At 36.2% G+C, this 21,333-nt stretch overlaps 1 protein-coding gene across 1 annotated transcript in view; it reads right to left on the reverse strand.

Moving 5' to 3' along the window:
* The window catches only part of npc1 (Niemann-Pick disease, type C1), a 76,028-nt gene that overhangs the window by 36,030 nt on the left and 18,665 nt on the right, over nt 1-21,333 (reverse strand). The window contains exons 2-10 of the mRNA XM_028803675.2: nt 18,773-18,901; nt 13,156-13,262; nt 9,845-10,020; nt 9,202-9,369; nt 7,646-7,895; nt 5,846-5,928; nt 4,098-4,468; nt 2,616-2,842; nt 1,514-1,614 (exon numbers count right to left, since the gene is read on the reverse strand). Of these exons, the coding sequence (XP_028659508.1) occupies nt 1,514-1,614; nt 2,616-2,842; nt 4,098-4,468; nt 5,846-5,928; nt 7,646-7,895; nt 9,202-9,369; nt 9,845-10,020; nt 13,156-13,262; nt 18,773-18,901 (1,612 nt within the window). The remainder of the gene's footprint in view (nt 1-1,513; nt 1,615-2,615; nt 2,843-4,097; nt 4,469-5,845; nt 5,929-7,645; nt 7,896-9,201; nt 9,370-9,844; nt 10,021-13,155; nt 13,263-18,772; nt 18,902-21,333) is intronic.

A 21,333-nucleotide genomic window follows, 5' to 3' on the forward strand; every position in this document is an offset into this window, starting at 1 on the left:
TTACCAATAAATTCCAAGTTTGAATTTCCCAAAGGCATTTTTAAACAAAGCTAGAATCCCAGGTCAAGGCCTAGTATATTTTCAGTAATATCCCAGACTGCTGTATGTGATCAATGCAACAAAATTGTTGGGCAAATTACTCAATACATTACAGCATGCATGTAGGCTTATGTGAGAAAGTGAAACAATCACACAAAACCCAAAAACAAAATTGGAAACAGAACAGTAACTGATAACGGACCTTCTGTTCACCTCTGTCTCCTTACTTGGGACGACAGTTTTACGTGTTGATGCACAGACCCAGGTTAGCCTGGGAATTTTTTTGTTGAGATTTGAGAAAGCGGTTACTATCAGGTCAGATTTTTTGCTGTATTTGTGGCCCATGGTAAAAAAAAAAGTGTGCATAAATTTAAGATTGCCGATTTTTTTTTTTTTTTTTGTTCTTTATTTCGCCTTATACAATTTCTTGTATTAGGAATTTGGTAGTTTTTGCATACCCCTTGGGGTCAGAGCGCAGGGTCAGCCATTGTACAGCGCCCCTGGAGCAATTACAGGTTAAGGGCCTTGCTCAAGGGCCCATCAGAGCAGTGGCCTTTTTGGCAGTGACGGGGATTCGAACCGGCAACCTTCGGGATACCAGCGCAGCTCCTTAGCCTCAGAGTGATGTTCTAGCACTAGCAAAGCAGATAGTCAGATTATTCTTTACTTGCATGACGCTACAGTCTTTGTGACAAAGTGCAAAAACATGGTGATATCAAAAACATACAAAAAAAAAAAAAAAACATTATTTGTATTACATCGAGGAGAAATACAATAAGAACATGTACTCCTTACTTATTCTACTTTTGAAATAAACTATGTTTCTCCTGAAATTGTGGAAGCAGAAGAAGCAAGTAAATCAGACAATTTAAAGGGACAAGTTAAATGCAGATGTATAATAACCACTTATCCATTTTAATAAAACACTAATCTATTTACATGTTAGTGCTTAATACAAACCTAATATATTTGCATATACTTTAGAGTAGGTGTTGCATATATAAGAAATGTTTCTTTATACTGCTTTTTTTATTCAAATCTTGTGATATACAGAAACAGAGTGTAGAGTGTTTGAAAATTTGTGTATAACAGAAGCTTGCCTGTATTCTGTAGCAAATGGTACCAACAAAGACTCTGTATATGAGTATGTCTAACAAAAGAGTGTTTTATTTCAATTTAACTCTTCTTGCTTGTATGGAAACCAAGCAACTTTTGTAATTAAGCTGCATTGACTATAAACATAAAATTTATTAAAAATAGGTTGTTCAATATTTGTTAAATATTGAGGAAAAAACTGACATTATTAACAGAAGCAAAACAAAGCAGTAAATATGGAAAATTATCAATAAAACAAGACTAGAATATAGTGCAACAAAATGCTTTCGTTGGTCAAAACATTGTGCAACACAGCCATCTGACAGGGACGTTTAGCTGACACAACATACTAGCATTACGAAACAACAAATTCTTGTACCATCATAACCTCCCAGCACTAGCCAAGGAAACACTGGTCCACCAAATGTTCCCAGACATGGGTCGCGAAGCAATGAAGTATCGTTCAATGAAGCTGGTGCCCTAAAAAAAAAAAAAAAAAAATTATACACACACACACACACACACACACACACACACACATTTAATGCACTAGGAATAAACTTATAATAATCTTATATTGCCATATTGTAGATATTTAATTATTCACAAATACCTATTTATAAAGTACACACTAAAAGCTAAAAATAAAATATCCTTCTTAAGATGAAAATCTGTAATACCGTAATACACTTCAGAATGTACTATTAATTTTAATTATCATTAATTAGGGTTATTTAATACATTTTAATAATTAATTACTTATATGAATTTATTAATGTACTATTAATTAATTCAGAATGTACTACTAATGTATTAATGTACTAATCCCGTGATGTCCATTACAAAAATTATTTTCTCATTTCATACAGAAATATGTCTACTTGAATATACAAATAGTGTAAAATGCCACATATAATTTGATATATTTGCAATACTACCACTACCATTCTAAATAAAGGCGATAACCTATGCTGGAGTACCCTATTATATACAAGATGAGCGGATATCCAGTAAGCATATCACAGTTTTAGTGTGGTAAGAGCCAATAAAATAATGCAATTTTGTCATACTCCGTATTTAGTGAACCAACATTCACCGTGCTGTGCTATAGGTAATTCACAGCTACAAAACATTAATAAGCCACAGTCCTGTCTCTAAAGAAACAGATATGATAATAATAGGCTTTTATCTTCAAGACAACTAAAGCTGCATTAAGAAATGTAATTAATTTCTAGTTCACTTATAGCAGTACATACAACTAAAATACTTTAGTTTTGTGCCTTAACTTGAAATGTGAAAAACTAAATACAGAGGAGTTCGCCTGCAGCAGAGGAAAGATTTTCTCGATAATCTACTATGGAGGTATAACTATGACACAATAAATACATTTACTAATCACAAATCAATAACTACATTATCCAAGGCACTGTTTGTGCTTAATTCACATGGCAAACACTAAATATGCAAAATTATCATCTTACCTTACACAGTATAGAAAATGTGTGTGGTAATCTGCATAGACATAAAATTCATCCCCAATTGAATGATCCAAAACTGAACGGCTATTTTGGAAGTAATTAAGGACACTTAAGATGGTGCAGTTATTGTTATATGGAGAAAGTGGTGCCAGGCATATATCCTTTAGCATTATTGTCTCATTTCCATAGGTGGCCTGTATATTTTCAATGTCATCCTGGAGGTCCAGTACCTAATAGCACACAGTCACAAATGAGTCATTACAAAACTTAATTCAATATAACTTACTTATATGATAATATTAGAGACCATAAATTAAATAAGGAAATGACCATTCGATTAAAAGCGCATAATCTTGCTGGATATGAATCACTGTGGACATGAACTACAAAACATTATTCTAAAATTCTAATTTCCTGATTCATCTAACAGGCACACATATAAAGATGTACATTTTTGTTTGGGGGAAGCTGTATACAAATTACAGAATAAAACTTGTATGTACAACGTAATTTATACTAGTCTTGCAGCTAACTGCCTTTCCAAAATATGTACATACATAGCTACCCACAAGTCTGTTTATACAATGAGAGGCCTTTTCCATACAGTCATGTTTTATCACATTGTGGCTGGTTGTCAAACTCCTTGAAAAGGCCACAACTGGAAATATTCACACTTTTTGCTTGTTTTTGTGTTAACAATGTTGAAAGAATGCTTTTGATGCAAATATAGCATTTATAATAATCTTCTAAAATTCAAATCTGTCAGTTTTAAAATGCTGAGATGAAAAGTCTAAAAATGAGAAAAAGTGAAACTGCAGCAAAAAGTGGACTGCTTTAGGTCTATAAAATAATGCATAACTGTAAATTATCTTAATTTATTAAACACTATTCATGTAAATATATAGTAATAGAGTAGTAATAGAGCACAAAGCTAAATGCATGTTCAGGTTCAAGTTTAAGTTTAAGTTTTATTTGTCATTCTAGCCATATCTAAAATACAGTAAAAATAAATAACTATAAAAACTGGCTTGTTATGCATGTGCATGTTACAGAGACTTTAGCAGTTTTATTACCTGTGGAAAGAATCAATTGCACATTCTGGCTGTTCCTGATTTTATGGAGCAATATCTCCTATCAGATTGCAAGAGATTGAACAGTTCCTGCAAGCGGTATGAGGAGTATCTCACAATGCAGACAGCTTTCTTCTTGCATCCATCCTTAAAAATGTCCTCAATGGAGGGGAGAGAGGCCCCGATAACCCACTCAGCCATCCTCACCACACAGTGCAGAGTCTTCCTGTCAGACACACTGCACTTTCTGAACCAAGATGTCAGGACACTCTCAATGGTGCCCCAGTAGAAGGTGGTGAAGATGGGAGGGATTCTCGTTTGCTTCAGTATACAACTCTACTTTAATTATTAACCACTTCAAAGAAGTTATTGCTTTAACTTTCACATAACATCTAAAATGAATAACTATTATTACCTGGTGGAGGATGTCTTTAGCTAAAGGAGGTCCAAATGGCACATTGGATCCCTGTGGGTAAGGAGAATAATTTGTGGAATTTCTGTGTGGTGTAGTAATTATAAGTTGTTCAGTACGGAAGAAAGGTCCAAAGTGGGAGTCAAAGTAGTCCTTTTCTTTGCGGGCTTGACTACTGGGAGATGACCACAGCTGAACAGGGTCAGTGGTTATCTTCATATGAGCAAGACCAGAACAACAAATGGCAATGAACATCAGTGTCAGCAGGATAATTGGGAGTGGATGCTGAACGCAGAAAGAACCCCAAGAAGAGAACAACAGGCGTAAATAGTTCTCATATCGTTCACCAATGGTTTCGCAGCATGCTGACGGGCCTGTAAATGGGTAAACATACCGGTGTTAAAATGGGAATTTTCACTGTATATTCTCAATAAAATTATTATAAACTGAAAAATATTTGCCATCTACTATTAACAAAGATATTTTAAGCATAAACTTGGTGCACTTGATGACAAGTAAATTGCCCATAATTTTGTTTTGCAACAATTTTTAAAGGCTGATTTTAGTTGACTTTGGCAGGTGTATTTCTATCTTTGGACCTGGGACGCTTTCATGATTAGGACAAAACATGAGGGAAGTCTCATGATTAAAAAAGAAAAAACTAACATTGCTTTATCAACAAAATCATAACACTGTACACCAAGCACTGACAACAGTTATTTTCACTGCAATACTATTATAGGTTATTTTGTAAATTACACATCATAATATATTCAAATAATGTATAATGCAGCTGGATATTCCCTAACACCAACTTCAACAATGACAAAAACTGTGATGCACTGACCTTTGATAATATTTAAGCAGCACACTTTATAATGCAGGTCAACACTTGCTCCAAAACCTGACCAGTGACAAGCAAAATCTGTATACTGGTGTCTATAAGCAAGAGGCCCTGAAGTTAGTCTGTTTCTGAATTTGAGGAGATTAAGTACTCCCCTTCATTATAAGTGATGGGAGGAAGGATTGGCAGACTAGATATTGGATTAGTTAGAGAGAAAGCAGCAGTGCTGTGTGGTAGTTCTTGAATTATTAGTCGGACTAACTCTCCATCATTACCTAGGCTTTCCAGGCTGTGTTCCAGCATACTGTAGAGGTTTGGCTTTGTTTCTCATAGGATCACAAACCAATACTAATTTTTTCCCTCTACCGCCTATGCAATTCTTGCTCATAGGAAAACCTTGAAATTTTGCAAGCAAAATAGCTATGGTTTACAAAGGGGCTCTTAAACTTTATAACAGTAGCCACTGCAATATTCAAATGAAGTTATATTTAGAGGTCTAAACTATGACTATGCTTAATGAGAAAAGTATCTGCAGTCTACAGACAGAACCTATATTTTTTTTGGATTTATTTATTTTGTTACTTTTCTTCACTTGTGTTAATGTTTTCTTTACTTGATAGCCACAGATTCAATTACACTGTGCTAGAAAAAGCCTCTCCTGGCATGTCTGGGAGTAACTTGAAAGCTACCAGAAGAATGAAAAGACTTTTGTTGGGGTAAGGGAATTAGGTGCTGCCCAGGTCCCATTTGTACCAGTTTGGGTAACTGTGATTCAATCAGTTATTATGAACAACTGAACTTGTTTTAAAATGGAATATAAAATGACAGTCCCACAAAGAAGACTACTTTTGCAGTGAAGAGAATGTTTCCAAATGTATTCAAAATAAAAAAAGAAGCAGGTGGTCACCTTGGTCTTCATTAATCCTGTTTATAGAATGAAAGGAACTGGTGTCCAGAATAGGCCCATACTCCGACATGATCAATCTTTTCCTACAAAATGATTAACCAAATTAATGTGCATAATCTTTTAACAGTTTCTAGAGTGTTAAGACTTCAATGTCCGGTTAACACAGGGGTGGGGAAAGTTGGTCCTGGTGGACTGCAGTGGCTGCAGGTTTTTGTTCCAACCCAGTTGCTTAATTAGAAAACAATCCTTGCCAATAACTTAAATACACACAGGTATTAAATGGAAACAAGCTAAATGGAGAACTGCTGGTTTATTTTGTCATTGGCATCTTATTACTAATAAGGCTCAATTAAAACCTGAGAATACAGCAGTTTAAGACTAAAATAAACAATAAGGGTTCAAAATGTTAATGAGTGAGACAACTAAAGTGAAACAGAAGTGCTACTTGAGCAATAAGTGCTTCTTATTAAGCAATTGTGTTGCAGCAAAAACCTGCAGCCACTGCATCCCTCCAGGACAGACTTTGCCCACCCCTGGGTTAACAGATAATTAATTAAAAACATGCAAAAAAAATGTACCTGAAAAAGTAACACAAATAATTTATTTTTCTTTTACAACAAACTTTTAAATTTTCACTTGAAGGGCCTGATGAAATGGCAAAATATCCAGACAAAGATTTATGGGGTGAAATATGGAAATCCTGCGGTGGGTTGGCGCCCTGCCCGGGATTGGTTCCCTGCCTTGCACCCTGTGTTGGCTGGGATTGGCTCCAGCAGACTCCCGTGACCCTGTGTTTGGATTCAGCGGGTTGGAAAATGGATGGACGGATGGAATATGGAAACCAAGGAAACATTTGTCTTTAGTAGCTATGGTTGCAGTGTGTTTAAGACAATTGATATTAAGCTGCATAACACTGCTTTAGTATTCATTATGAAAAAAGTTACCATAGTCCTTAGTCAAGATATGCTAAGTGTGGGATAATTTTACAAAGTTGAAGACATTCACAAAAGGCACACCCTATTGATCAAAGCTGTTGCAGCATAAGCATTCATTCATGTTGAAGGATGCTGGAACCTATCTGAGTAGTACCAGTGGACAAGTCAAGAGTTAAAAGGAAACATTTTGTGTTTTACAGGCCAAATTTGTTTTTCACAGTTATGGTATACAGTACATTAATTTGTCATGGAAAATTGTTAAAGTTAAGCACATTTTATAAATTAAAAAAAAAAATCTATCAGTCTGTTTTTATGGTTTAAAATTGGGTCTATGAAGCACTGGTGGAAACAAAAAAAAAAAAAAAAAAAAAAAAAAACTGTAAATTTACAGAATAATTCCGTTTTCAATCAAAGAATGCTCTCAAATATTGTTCCGCATCTTGAGGAGGCACACATATTGCAAAATTGTATACATGTTGTTTTAAAACATTTTGTGTTACATTCTGGTATTTTAAAAAAAGTGTGGCTGTATCTTCACCTCATTGCCTCATGTTCTTCTCTGACAACCTTTCAGGTGTCGTTTTCCTGTAGGTCATTTCATGAATAGATATATTCAGTTAAGTTTTGACTTCTAACACACACAATTTTTCCTTTAACTTTTATCAAGATTATAGTACATTAGGCCAACTAGTACACTGAAGTTGTGAACCGGCAGCTGTAACCACTATGTGATCATACAGCTCATGACAAAACAGTTTAATTATTATGGGACTTATTACAACCCAAACTGAGATCTAACATGATAAATCTGGTAATGAAATTCCCTTAGTACTGCAGAAACTACCAGACATAACAATATACTTACCTATAACACCAAGCTCCAAGGACTGAGCCAATGAAAATCAAGAGGAAAATCATGTAAGAGATCCACATGATAACTACCATGGCATCTAACCCCAGTATGGTCCATGGCTTTTCGGGAGGAGGTGGTTCAGGCTTTGGACCACAAACTATTGAACAGTCTTGACAGCTGCAAGGTCCAGTAATATCATCTGCTGACTCATTACAGCCTTTTGTTGCATTATTCATTGGAATCATTCCTTTATCAGGATTATCTGTAAAGACAATTTTGGCAGCATATCAACATAACAGTTAAAAATCACTTTGCCAGTTCAATTATAATTCAGTACTTTTAAATAATCAATACTGCACGGTGGAAAAAGCGTAAAATCTATGATGGATCTCAATTAAATATAACTACCTGTTGCTGTAATTAGGAGGTCACGAAAGGAGAAAGAACTCCAGATGACCACATAACAAATAATACAACATAAACGGATCACTTCTTACTATCTGATACATGCTCATTTACAATATTTACATTATGTGCTATACTTGTGACCTCCATGTATTTGTGCATTTTGTTGATGTACATGTATAAAACAAGAGCGCCTCATGGAAAAAAAAAATAGCAAAATGTACTTTGAATTCTAGGTTTGTGTGTTTATATATGATAAAAATACACTCATTCAGGTATATTTTTTTTATACAATTTGATACCAACAGCTTGGCATATAAATTAAGACAGGTCTTTAAAAAAGAAAGAAATAACTTTAGTTTTATCACCCTTTCACTGGCTACCTATTAACGAGTGGAAGCATTTTAAGATCCTTTTCTTAGTTTACACGTGTATTGCTGGTATTGCCCCTGTCTATCTTCAACACTTACTAAACACTTACATATCTGTTAGTTCTTTTGCACTCTGGGTCTTCTAACTTCCTGGCTCATCCACAGATGAGACTGAGCACAAGGGGTGACCAAGCGTTTTGTTCTATTGGGCCTCAACTATGGAATAAACTCCCGCAGTCTATCTGAAGCCTTGTGAGAGTGACTGTTTTTAACAAGAATATATAGACTTGTGTGTTTCAATGTCGTGCTTTTAATAATCTATAATAAGTAATATTTACTTCTTTTTTTTCTGTTAAAAATTTTAATTTCATTTTTAAATAGTTTTAAACAGTACTATTGTTTTTATATTGTGTTGTATTTATCTTGATTTGTAATGCACCTAAGAGTGACTATGTTATTAGGTAACAGATTTCTCCAAACTGCAGAAGGGTGACTTGGGTTCCGATGCTTTCTGTGAGATCAGAGCTGATAACAGTAACAGACTTCTTCTAGTATCAAAGGGATAGCAGTATCACTGCTAAATAAATAAAATCTAGTATTTTCATCTCTACTATACAGTAGTTATAGGATATGAGATAGCATTTTATTTGGCATTTGGTGGATATATATTTTACAGTATTAGAACTTGGTTTTTTGTAAAAAATTGTTGGATTATACAAGACTGCAAAAATAGGAAAGTCTTATTAAAGGTTATCAGAAAGTGTCATAATAGAATCATGTAAAACATTTTACCTGAAAATATAGGAGTGATGGGAAATGGTGTCTGTGAATTGCCTGTGCTACACAAATACTGGATCCAGTTAGTTGCATTACAGTCCTTTGCATCTTTTCCACACAGTAATCCTACAGCTTTATCATTACTGGAGGGAGCCTGAACATCCTTGCAAGCATTATACATGGCTAGAGAGATAAAATGAACTATATTAATTATGCAAATATCCACCACGGTGAACAAAGACATAACTTAAAATTTTAAGGACAAGACAAATAATTAATAGCGTGTCACTTAATAGCTGTAGTATATGTTTTAGAATCAAATATATTAATATACAGTTCAGCAAAAGAAAAACAGCTGTGTGTGAGAATATCATATTATTAACAAACATTTTCAGGCTGAAAGAAAAAAACAAACATTTTTATGAAGTGCCCCATTATAATTAATCAAATACATAAAGGTGAGTGGAGTGCACCATTTAAGTCAGCTATATATAAATTTGTCAATAGCTTTTAAAAAAAGTAAAAGTAAAAAAATGCCTTTGACCAAATGTTGATACAAGCAAATAGTATTTCATATTACAAACACAACAGCCACTATGATATAGATAAGATAAATCAGTCTCACATGATACTGCCATAATCTGCTCAATGCCCTTACCATTAGCAAAGTGAACTCCAATGTAGTAATCTACAGCAGTGATACTGGTTTTATTTTCTTCAGCTACTGGATCAAAATAAGGCTTGAAAGCAGTTGCATTCATAAATTCACTCTGTCGAGGGCTGCATGTCAGCTCGCAAAAAAGGTTCATTAGATTGAAGAAGCAAGAGGGGCACCTATATAAAAATAGTTAAATTTTAGATTTCCAAGCATTCGTTATCAAAAAATTAAACGGTACAGAGAAATGTTCATATTACATTAAAGAATCTGTTCTGTAGGTATACAGACAATCGAATGGTTAGAAGATGATAAACAAAGGTGCTAATGATCAATGACATTATGAGTTGACTGAAACAAACCTAACTGAAACAGAAAAAGGTGTTTAAGCAAAGGATGACCAAATTAAAAAGTGAGGGTATAATAGATGTGACCATTTAGCCTTTAGATCATCAATTTTATGCCATGGCAACAGTGAGTATTGCAGTAAGAAACAAGATAGTCATCCTGCGTCAGCAAGATTTCACAGCAGACAGGAGTTACAAGATGTGCAGTTCAAGGTCTTCCAAGGAAGTACAAGGAAACAGGCAAGGTTGAGGAACAGAAACGTAGAGTTGATTAAAGACACTAAGTGCAGGAGAGATTAGTGATACTGCTATCCCTTTGAAACTAGAAGAAGTATGTCACTGTTATCAGCTCTGATCTCACAGAAAGCATTGGAACCCAAGTCACCCTTCTGCAGTTTGGAGAAATCTGTCAGATATGGTTTCAAGGAAAAAAAAAAAACACATTTCTATGCAGTGGAAACAAAGTCAGGGGACTTGCCTACACAAAAAAACACAAGGGCAAGGGTGCTGAACAATGACAGCAAGGGAAACTGGGCTGAGAAGTCAAAATCTGAAACTTTTGGTTCATAAGGAGCAGTTTATTTGTGGAAGAGCTGGAGAGCACTACATAGATGGGTGAGTGATCTGGGACTGCATTTCAACAATTAATGGAATCCTCAGTGCATTGTTGAGAAGTACAACCCATTACGCAATACCACTTGGCAAATCTATGACTGGTTTAGGCTTCATTCTGCAAAAGATGGCAAGCCCTACACAGATCTCTTATTGTAAGATACTACCTGGAGAAACAAAAGTAAGCAAAATCTTATAAATAGCAGTCTGCTTATTAGTCCAAGTGCTAAACATAAAAGAAGTAGTGAGGCACCCTTTTGCTGTTACGCACCAAAAATCTTGAATACTTTTAATGATCAACATATGCCAGGCGAACACTGTGGATCATTTTTAAAAAAACTCCTAAAAACCCATCTTTTTAAATTTGGCTTTTTCATAGCTACATTTTAATTCTGTTTCTTATTGATTATGCATGCACAGAATTATCATTTTCTACAGGGGTTTGCAATCTTTCTTAATCTCCGCTTTTTAATGATTTCATTTTTTTCCAGTGGCAGTGTTTTGTGCCACCACCACCTCATCACTGACACTGGTGCAGCCACCTGTGATGCTCGAATGAAGCAACTGTCCATGACACCCACTGCATCAAACTTACTGTTCTTTGTAGTATTTTTTTGCATTTAAAATATTTTTTTACATTTAAAAAATATTTTCACTATTTTTGAAGGCCCTTTCACTCTACAGATCTTACATGTGCCTAAACAGAGGGAATGATTGGGTTTGAAAATGGATAGAATATTTAAATGGTAAGTGCTACTGGAAACCAAATTCAGTTTCTGTATTTCTTTTCGCATGTTGACAATTAAAATGTATTACAATAACTGGCAATACTTTCTAAGTGAGTGAAAGTGTAAATACAGAACAAAACAGGTCTCAGCCTCAGTCATATATTATCTGCACTTAAGAAAACGACAGCCTTAAAGTATGGATTTTTATTTTCTTTCCATTAATTATTTTAGTCTCTTCTCTATTACACATGTGAAAAGTTAATTTTTGCTGTAGCTTTTAAAGTTTCAACTAACCATTTACAAATGGACTTCTATACAGTCTAGGTTATATTATGTACACATATTATATTATGTTATATATATATGAGATACAGTGCATCTGGAAAGTATTCACAGCGCATCACTTTTTCCACATTTTGTTATGTTACAGCCTTATTCCAAAATGGATTAAATTCATTTTTTTCCTCAGAATTCTACACACAACACCCCATAATGACAACATGAAAAAAGTTTACTTGAGGTTTTTGCAAATTTATTAAAAATAAAAAAACTGAGAAATCACATGTACATAAGTATTCACAGCCTTTGCTCAATACTTTGTCGATGCACCTTTGGCAGCAATTACAGCCTCAAGTCTTTTTGAATATGATGCCACAAGCTTGGCACACCTATCCTTGGCCAGTTTCGCCCATTTCTCTTTGCAGCACCTCTCAAGCTCCATCAGGTTGGATGGGAAGCGTTGGTGCACAGCCATTTTAAGATCTCTCCAGAGATGTTCAATCGGATTCAAGTCTGGGCTCTGGCTGGGCCACTCAAGGACATTCACAGAGTTGTCCTGAAGCCACTCCTTTGATATCTTGGCTGTGTGCTTAGGGTCGTTGTCCTGCTGAAAGATGAACCGTCGCCCCAGTCTGAGGTCAAGAGCGCTCTGAAGCAGGTTTTCATCCAGGATGTCTCTGTACATTGCTGCAGTCATCTTTCCCTTTATCCTGACTAGTCTCCCAGTCCCTGCCGCTGAAAAACATCCCCACAGCATGATGCTGCCACCACCATGCTTCACTGTAGGGGTGGTATTGGCCTGATGATGAGCGGTGCCTGGTTGCTCCAAACGTGACGCCTGGCATTCACACCAAAGAGTTCAATCTTTGTCTCATCAGACCAGAGAATTTTCTTTCTCATGGTCTGAGAGTCCTTCAGGTGCCTTTTGGCAAACTGCCATGTGCCTTTTACTAAGGAGTGGCTTCCGTCTGGCCACTCTACCATACAGGCCCGATTGGTGGATTGCTGCAGAGATGGTTGTCCTTCTGGAAGGTTCTCTTCTCTCCACAGAGGACCTCTGGAGCTCTGACAGAGTGACCATTGGGTTCTTGGTCACCTCCCTGACTAAGGTCCTTCTCCCCCATTTGCTCAAAAAAAAAATGAATTTAATCCATTTTGGAATAAGGCTGTAACATAACAAAATGTGGAAAAAGTGATGTGCTGTGAATACTTTCCGGATGCACTATATTATATATATTATATTATATAATATATAATATATATAATAATATTATATATATATGGAAGTCAAGGTCTGTGATATATAAATAAAACTATTCTCCTTTTCTAAGATTCAGATAGAGCATACCTTGAAAGGAACTGAAGGGGAAGCTGTAGGTTTCCTTTCAGTGTCTGAAGCTGTTGAACATCACAACAGAGACTGACATTATCATAGAATAAACCAGGACACAATTCCTGCAGAGAACAAAACAAATACTGCTTATAATGATGCATATATTCATATACAGTGTAACAGATATTGTGTGCATAGTGCATACATGAGGTACAAAATAGAGACATTCTTGATTCCCCATATAAAACAGCAGCACTGTCTGTTCATCAGATCACTGCCAAAGAGCATGTATGAAATCAAGGTGCTATAGAGAAGCCAGAATTAAATTTTGCTGTCTGTTCAGTGGTTTCAGATGTCTTTATGCTGCTTCCAAAACTTATTGTGTCTTTTAAAAAATATTACTATAAAGAGCAATATTTAACAGATGAATTCCTTGCATTTTAATTTTCCAAATCTACCCCCCATTTTGTCCTAATGTTAAAGTTTCCTGCATTGAATCAAACTTGTCAAATTCTACATTTATCCTGTATTGCAAAACTCCTGTAACACAGCCTTTGTTTTGTTATTTTCAGTGAGTAATAATGCTTTGTTATTACCTATATCCATTTACAAATTCGGAATTTTAAAATTACTTGGGCTGTTATTACCCACACTCAAGACATTTATAAAAGACAGCATTATGTTCTTCAACATACCATTCAAATATATGACATGTGCTTTTGCTAATGGATGATCCTGCAGTGATAATCAGAGAACACAACACACTTCCCAAACGCACTGGCTTACTGATAAATACCTATTCCAAAACAATTGGATAAGATGTTAAACTCAGCCAATGGCAAGATGTTGTATCACCACTGCAACATGCTTTTCTATAGGTATGCATTTTCTTCTCATAAAATTTTCTTACAGTCTTCCACATATATAGAGAAATATGAGGTCACACATCTGTAGACTGGACAACCAGTTATGGTTTTTTAACAAGCCAAATGATGCAGCACAATTGATGAAAAAAATTTAATTTTCAGCACAACCTTGATTTCTAAGCAAGAAATTATTTAAGCTACACCTCCTAACAAGTGACAAACACAGAGACCCCAAAAATATCATGTTATGCTGTATATTATAAATCTCTAGTACTTGTTAATTATATATATATATATATATATATATATATATATATATATGGAAGAGAAGGTCTGTGATACGGTTTGCATATTTGCAGCTGGAGATCCACGAAGGGAGAAAAAAAAAGAATCACGTATCATAAAATAGTTTTTTTATTCCTGAGCCTTCAACCCCTATCAGGGGTCTTCATCAGAGGATAATGCTTAGACTTACAAGAATCAAAGGCAATATATAGCAACACATTCAGTGGGGGGTGGGTGGAGGTGACTAAGTCAGTATTATCAAGGGGGGGGGGGGGGGGATGTATAGTTTATTTATTGTGTACATGTTTTTCTTAAGTTGGCATATGCTGGATTTATGTCCAAGTGTCTGTTGATGGCGTTTTCATCTGATAGCCAAGACTCGGCCAACTCTCTGGCACTTTTAGTACTGGCCTTAAATTTTACTTTTACATTGTCCCAGTTGAATGTGTGTCCTGTCGATTTAGTATGTGCATAGATCAAAGATAGTGCGTCCTTTCTTCTGACGGCGTTGCGATGTTCTTTTTGATGTTTGTCCTATGTATACCGCTGAGCAAGAATTGCATGGAATACTATAAACTGCGTTTCGTGTTTCGGCTGTCGATTTCTTGTTTTTAGCATTAAACAGGACTGTGCGCAGATTGTTCGTGGGTTTATGCGCTATTCTGATGCCCCAATATATATCACCATTTACACAATGTATGGAATGTCCCAGCTAAAGCACTACATTTTCAAACCAGAGAATTTTTTTATTAAACAGAATTTACCATCATGTACGTTAATTTATGATTGATCTTTCCTTACTTCTTTGTCTACACTGCTCAAAAAAGTAAGGGAACACATGAATCACACATTGGACTTGATGAATTAAATATTCAAGTGGAAAATCTTTACTGATTAATACTGTGTAATTTGTTGAGAACAGAAGATGTAACAACAGTCAATGGAAACCAATATCAGCAACCCACTGAGGCCAGGACTGAACATCACACTAAAATCAATGGCCTTCACTTGCCTGTATGTACTCCTGACAACATTTGGGCATGCTCTGGATGAGATGGTGGATGGTGTCCTAGGGGATCTCCTCCCAGACCTGGATCAGGCTTGGCAGCACCTGATGCACCAATACATAATGTACCAAAGATTCTCAATTGCATTCAAGTCTGGGGGTGGTGCAGGCCAGTCAATGGTGTCAATGCTGTCATTACCCAGGAACTGCCTACACACTACGCACTACGCACTGTGGCCACATGAGGCCAGGCATTATCCTGCACCAGTAGGAACCCAGGGCCCACTACACCAGCGTAAGGCCTGATAGTGCTTCTAATTATTTCTTCCCAGTACCTAACCGCAGTCAGGGTACCGTTGCCTAGCATGTGGAAGTCTGTGCGACCCTCCAAAGAAATACCACCCAAAACCATCACTGACCCACTGCTAAACCAGTCATGCATGATGATGTTGCAGACTGCATAGTATTCACCATGGCATCTCCAGACTCTTTCACATTTGTCACGTGCTCTGTGTGAACCTGCGAGGTGAACGAGGTGCCACTGGCAGAACGGCCAATTGTGGTATTCTCTAGCGAATGACAATCGAGCTGCATGGTGATGGGCTGTGAGCTATGGTCCCACAAATGGATGTTGAGCCCTCATGTCACCCTCATTGAGTCTGTTTCTCACAGTTTGGTCAGAAACATGCATACCAGGTAGAGGTCATTTTCTAGGGATCTAGCCGTTTTCCTCCAGTTCCTCCTTGCACAAAGTAGCAGAAACCGGTCTGCTGCTGGGTTGATGCCTTCTACAGCCCTGTCCAACTCTCCTTGTGTAACGGCCCGTCTCCTTGTATCACCTCCATGCTCTTGAGACTGTACTGGGAGAAACAGCAACTCTTCTTATGACAGCACGTATGGATGTGCCATCCTGGAGGAGATGGTCTACCTGTGCAAACTAAATCGGCAACAGGCACTGATTCATGCTACCAGTAGTGACAAGGAGACTTGCAAAACTCAAAACTAGAGAAGAATCATTCAGGAAGGATAAGGAGAGAGCAATTGTCTGTGGCCACCACCAGCGAAACCATTTCCTTTTTGGGGGTTGCCCTGCTACTGTCTCTCCAGTGCACCTGTTGTAACTTTCATTTGCACCAAAGCAGATGAAGTTGATTCGCAATCGCTTTTGCTTCCTAACTGGACAGATTGATATCCCTAAAGCTTAATTGATTTGGTGTTAAGACTGTGATGATTGAGCATCCCCTTAATTTATTGAGCAGTGTATATTCAAATCCAAGCTAATGGCACATGTTCATTTTTGGTTCTTAAAAAGACGCATTCTTTTTTCCTTCTCTTTTATTCATTCTTCCCAGTTTGCTTTAAAAAAACTATGCAGTTGATGCTGCATTGCCCATAGCTACTTTATATAGTTCTTCGTTTGTACACCAGTTTATGACATTGTTTGTGATTTTTTTTTTGTTTGTGTGAACTTCGGAACTCAACAGCTTGCTTCCCACTATGTGGGTTACGAAATTTTTTTATGACTGAAATAACACCTACATTGTTAAAGCATTGCCTTCTCCAGTTAAATCAGTTGACAAATAAAACTTTTCTTTGAAGGGACATTCAGTGAACTTTAATTATGTTAGATATGGTAGATGATCAAGGTGCATGCTGCAGGAAGATGTTTCAAGTGTACAAGAAGAATTGCACAGTTCATTGAAAAGTTTTTTGCCCCTTATTGATTTCCTCTCTTTTTGCTTATTCTTAACACTTAATCGTTTATGATCTCCAAACAAATTTAGTATATAACAAAAGTAAATACAAGTAAACACAATACCGTTTTTAAATAATGATTACATTTGTTTATGGGAAAAAGTTCACCAACACCGTATCACCAATGAGAAAAAGTAATTGCTCCCTTAAACTTAATAATACTGAGTTGTCCCACCTTTAGCAGCAACAACTGCAACTAAATGCTTCCAGCAACAGGAGATCAGTTTTTGGCATTGGGGTGGAGAAATTCTGGCCCAGTCTTCTCTACAGAATTGTTTTAATTCATTCACATTGGAGGTGTTTAGACTATGAAGTGTCCATTTAGGATCCCTCCATAACATCTTAATGGGGTTCAAGTCAGGGCTTTAACCAGGCCACTTCAAAACCTTATTTTTGTTTCCTTCAGCCACTCTGTGGTGGACTTGCTCTTGTACTTTGGATCATTGACCTGCTCAAACCCCCAATTACACTTGAGCTTTAGATCACGGACTGATGACTAGACATTCTCCTTCAGTACTTTCTGGTAGAGAGCTGAATTCATGCTTCCCTCAATTATGGCAAGTCACCCAGGTCCCAAAACAGCAAAACCCTCCCACAGCATCACACTACCACCAGCATGTTTGACAGTGGGTATGATGTTATTATTGTGGAATGCTGTGTTAGTTTTACACAAGATGTAACCGGACTCGTGACTTTCAAAAAGGTCCACCTTTCACCTATTAGTTCACAGAGCATTCTCCAAAACCTTTTGGGAGTAATATATGTGTTTTTTGGAAAGTGTTAGGCAAGGCCTTATGTCCCTCTTGTTTAGCAGTGGTTTTTAATTTGCATCTAACCCATAGATACCATTTTGCCCACTGACTTTCTAATAGTGGAATCATGAACCTTGACGTTAACTTAGTTGACAGAGGCTTAGATATCTGGTTCTTCTGCGAATTTCCAGATGAGTTTTCTTTGCACTCTTGGAGTAATTTTGTAAGGCCAGCTTCTCCTGGGCAGATTTAGCACTGTTCCAAGTTTTCTCCAATTGGAGAAGAGGACTCTCATTGGGGTCCCAGGGTTATAGAGATTGCTTTATAACCCTTTCCCAACTGATATATGTTAGTAACTTTCTTTGGATTGAGGTCTGGTGGGCCGCTTGTTGACACCTTTTAGCCAACTTTATATTGCTGGAAATGTTCTATTTAAGTGATGTTTAAATTCAATAGGGCAGGCAGCAATCAAGCTTGGCTGTGACTAGAGTAATTACACCGCTAAAATTTAAACCTGTCTTACTGGTTGATTGAGTGACTAAGGGGGCAACTGCTTTTTCTCATTGGTGTTGGTGAACTTTTTTCTTCAATAAATTAAATGATCATGTAAATTCTTTGTATTGTGTTTGCTCAGGTTGTCTTTTGCATTATACTAAACTTGTATGTATATTAGAAACAATTAAGTGTTATGAATAAGCAAGAATTGAGGAAACAAGGTGGGGTACATACTTTTTCATGGTAAAAACAAAGTACTTGTAATAATGTGATAACCAAGGCAAAAAATACAGAATCTCCGAGTCAAGCAATGGCAACTGATTACAAGGTTAATCAGCAAGAGATGACAAACATTTTGTTCAGCCAAAGTTGCAATTTATACAAAGAAAAAAGATACTAATAAATGACCCACTCTTTCAACACATTAAAAGGCGGCTTTAAAAATAGCTTTATTATCTAAAGGTTGCACTCACCTGCACCAGATCATATCCATCCTTGGCAAGTGGAATAGGAGGCCCCGTGTAATTGCAGTTGTATTTCTTGTCTTCCATATCTGGCACCGATTCACATTGTCCATACCACACACAATGCTGGGAGACAATCTAAAATGAAAAAATATATAATGCAAACTGCTGTTTTTTTTGTTATTAAATTAATTACAGTAAAATTTGTAATTTACTGTAATGAAAAAGACCACACTAAAAAGGAAAGTACTGATTGTTCTACAGCCATCAATGGTAATATAGTAAAATTTAACTAATTTAGATTTCTCTAAATTATACACACATTCACAAAATACTTCTGGATAGTTTAACTAAATACTCAAGATTTCAAGGCAAACTTAATACTTCAATCTAAATTTATAAAAAAGTTAAATCCAGTTATGTTTTTAAATGTATAGAACCATGATACTGTACTTTAAAACTTTTTTAAATAAACACTGATAGTTTATGTGACTTGGTCAGGGTCACAAAAACCTTGGAGTCAAGAGACTGTGTCCAGCAAACATAGAGTTGAAAGTCCAATGTCCTACTCACTTTGTGACACAGCTTACACACGGACAGAACGTTTTGCAAGCCTGTGGCTGGCAGCACGATTTAGAATAATTTGTGTGTGGGTATGAAGTGACATGGAACAGAATGGTTTCAATTTGATAATGGGGGGATTATAAGGTACTGTTGTGGTGGATATTTTTTCATTTACACAAACTGTTTTAAATACATTTTGTTTGATTTTAAAAAGAGTACAATTTTGTATTTGAACTAATAGCACAAATCACTTAAACAACAATGGTAGTCTATAAAAATACAAAGGAATAAAAGGTTCTTTTTCCATTTAAACAATTCACTGCAAATGGTAGTTTATATATAACAAATAAAAATGCAGCTCTCTATGGAATGGCAATGTTCCCCAGACATCGTGAATGTGAATAAGTGCTGGTGGAGCAAAAATACATCTACCTTTTTAATTTCTCTATACTATTTTTGTTATCTTTCCAAACAAGAAGAGGTTCCTCCGTTTGCCACTTCTTCCTATAAATATATGAAAAGTTCACAGCTTATGTGTGCTGTTAATGGCTGTGCAGTTTTCTGATGTGCAATGAGACACTTCTTTCTGGGGAAAGTATGAATGATTACAGCATATACAGCTGTTGCACTTTCATTTTTGATTTGTAGAGAGGTATATCCACCTTTAGTATAACTATTTTTTATTATTCTTAAACAAGGGCACTAATGAGACAGCATTTTTATGACAGCTGTGCCAAAAAACTCTACCACTATGACTAAACATTACTCAGAACAAAGATATCAAGTGATATTAGTTTTTGAAGCTTTGGAAAGCTTGCAGAGTGGATATAACTTTGCTGGTCTTGACTGGTGCAGCCAGGTATCAGTGAGATGCATGGGTTGTTTATTCTGTGTCTCTTCACTGTATCCTCGTGTGGCACCTGGTGTCAGTGCTCTACTGCCAAGTTGTTTGTCTGCTATGGAAAAGTCCATCCATCCATCCATTTTCCAACCCGCTGAATCCAAACACAGGGTCACAGGGGTCTGCTGGAGCCAAAGTCAGCTCAGATAAATGAGCAGTGAAATCACGGGGGCTTGTCTGACTCCTTTGACAATCTGGCAGTGGTTCTACAATTAAATGAAAAGCAACAATATCTGTCCATCACTTATGTTAATTAGTTTCTACCTTGTTTTTAATGAATTTGAACAAATCTGTATCCTCATGTGTGATAGTTCTGGATTTTGAAAAAGGTATAATCAATTCTTGCATTTTGCCTTGGATTTTGTACTATTGTATTGTATTTTCTGAGGTGGCATTGATAAATTGGCCATCTAGCTCTGTGAAGAGAATTGATTGTGTTCTATTTTGTGTATTGCATTTACCCCATTTTTTGACACCCATTGCAAGCTCAACCTAACTGGAAGGGGGTTTCTCTCTGTACTGCCTTTCACAAGATTTCTTCCCCTACAAGGGGTTTTTGGGAGTTTTTTATTTGTCTTCTTAGGGAATCGAGGCTCAGCTACTGTCAAATACCACTGCCTATTAAAGCCCATTGAGGTATTCCTTGTGTGATTTTGGGCTATACAAGAAATAAATTGTTGTTGATTAGTGCAATAATACTTGTTACATATGTTTACACTCCTACTATTTTTTTTATTAACATTTTAAAAATTGCTCTTGGTTGGTTACATTTTACCAACTAGTTCCGATTCATAAAAAAATAAATAAAAATAAAAAACACCACTAGTAAGCAAGAACTGACAGACAGATGTTTACACTGTGCCATCTTCGATTTTATGGAGTACCTTGTTCTGAGTGAGAAAGTTTTAGCTCATTTACTTGGAGTCAGGGTGTAACTACTTGTTATCATTACACCAGTTAGGTTTTAAATTTATATGCATAATTACATGAAATGTTTATTCTGAAGATAATTCTCCAAACTGAAACCAATTTAGGGTGGACAGAAGTAATGATATTTATACTACCCAGTATACTAATTTAACAAACTAGTCTAGGAGTATTACTT

This window comes from Erpetoichthys calabaricus, chromosome 6 (assembly GCF_900747795.2).
Source record: "Erpetoichthys calabaricus chromosome 6, fErpCal1.3, whole genome shotgun sequence".
Classification (NCBI taxonomy): Eukaryota; Metazoa; Chordata; class Cladistia; order Polypteriformes; family Polypteridae; genus Erpetoichthys; species Erpetoichthys calabaricus.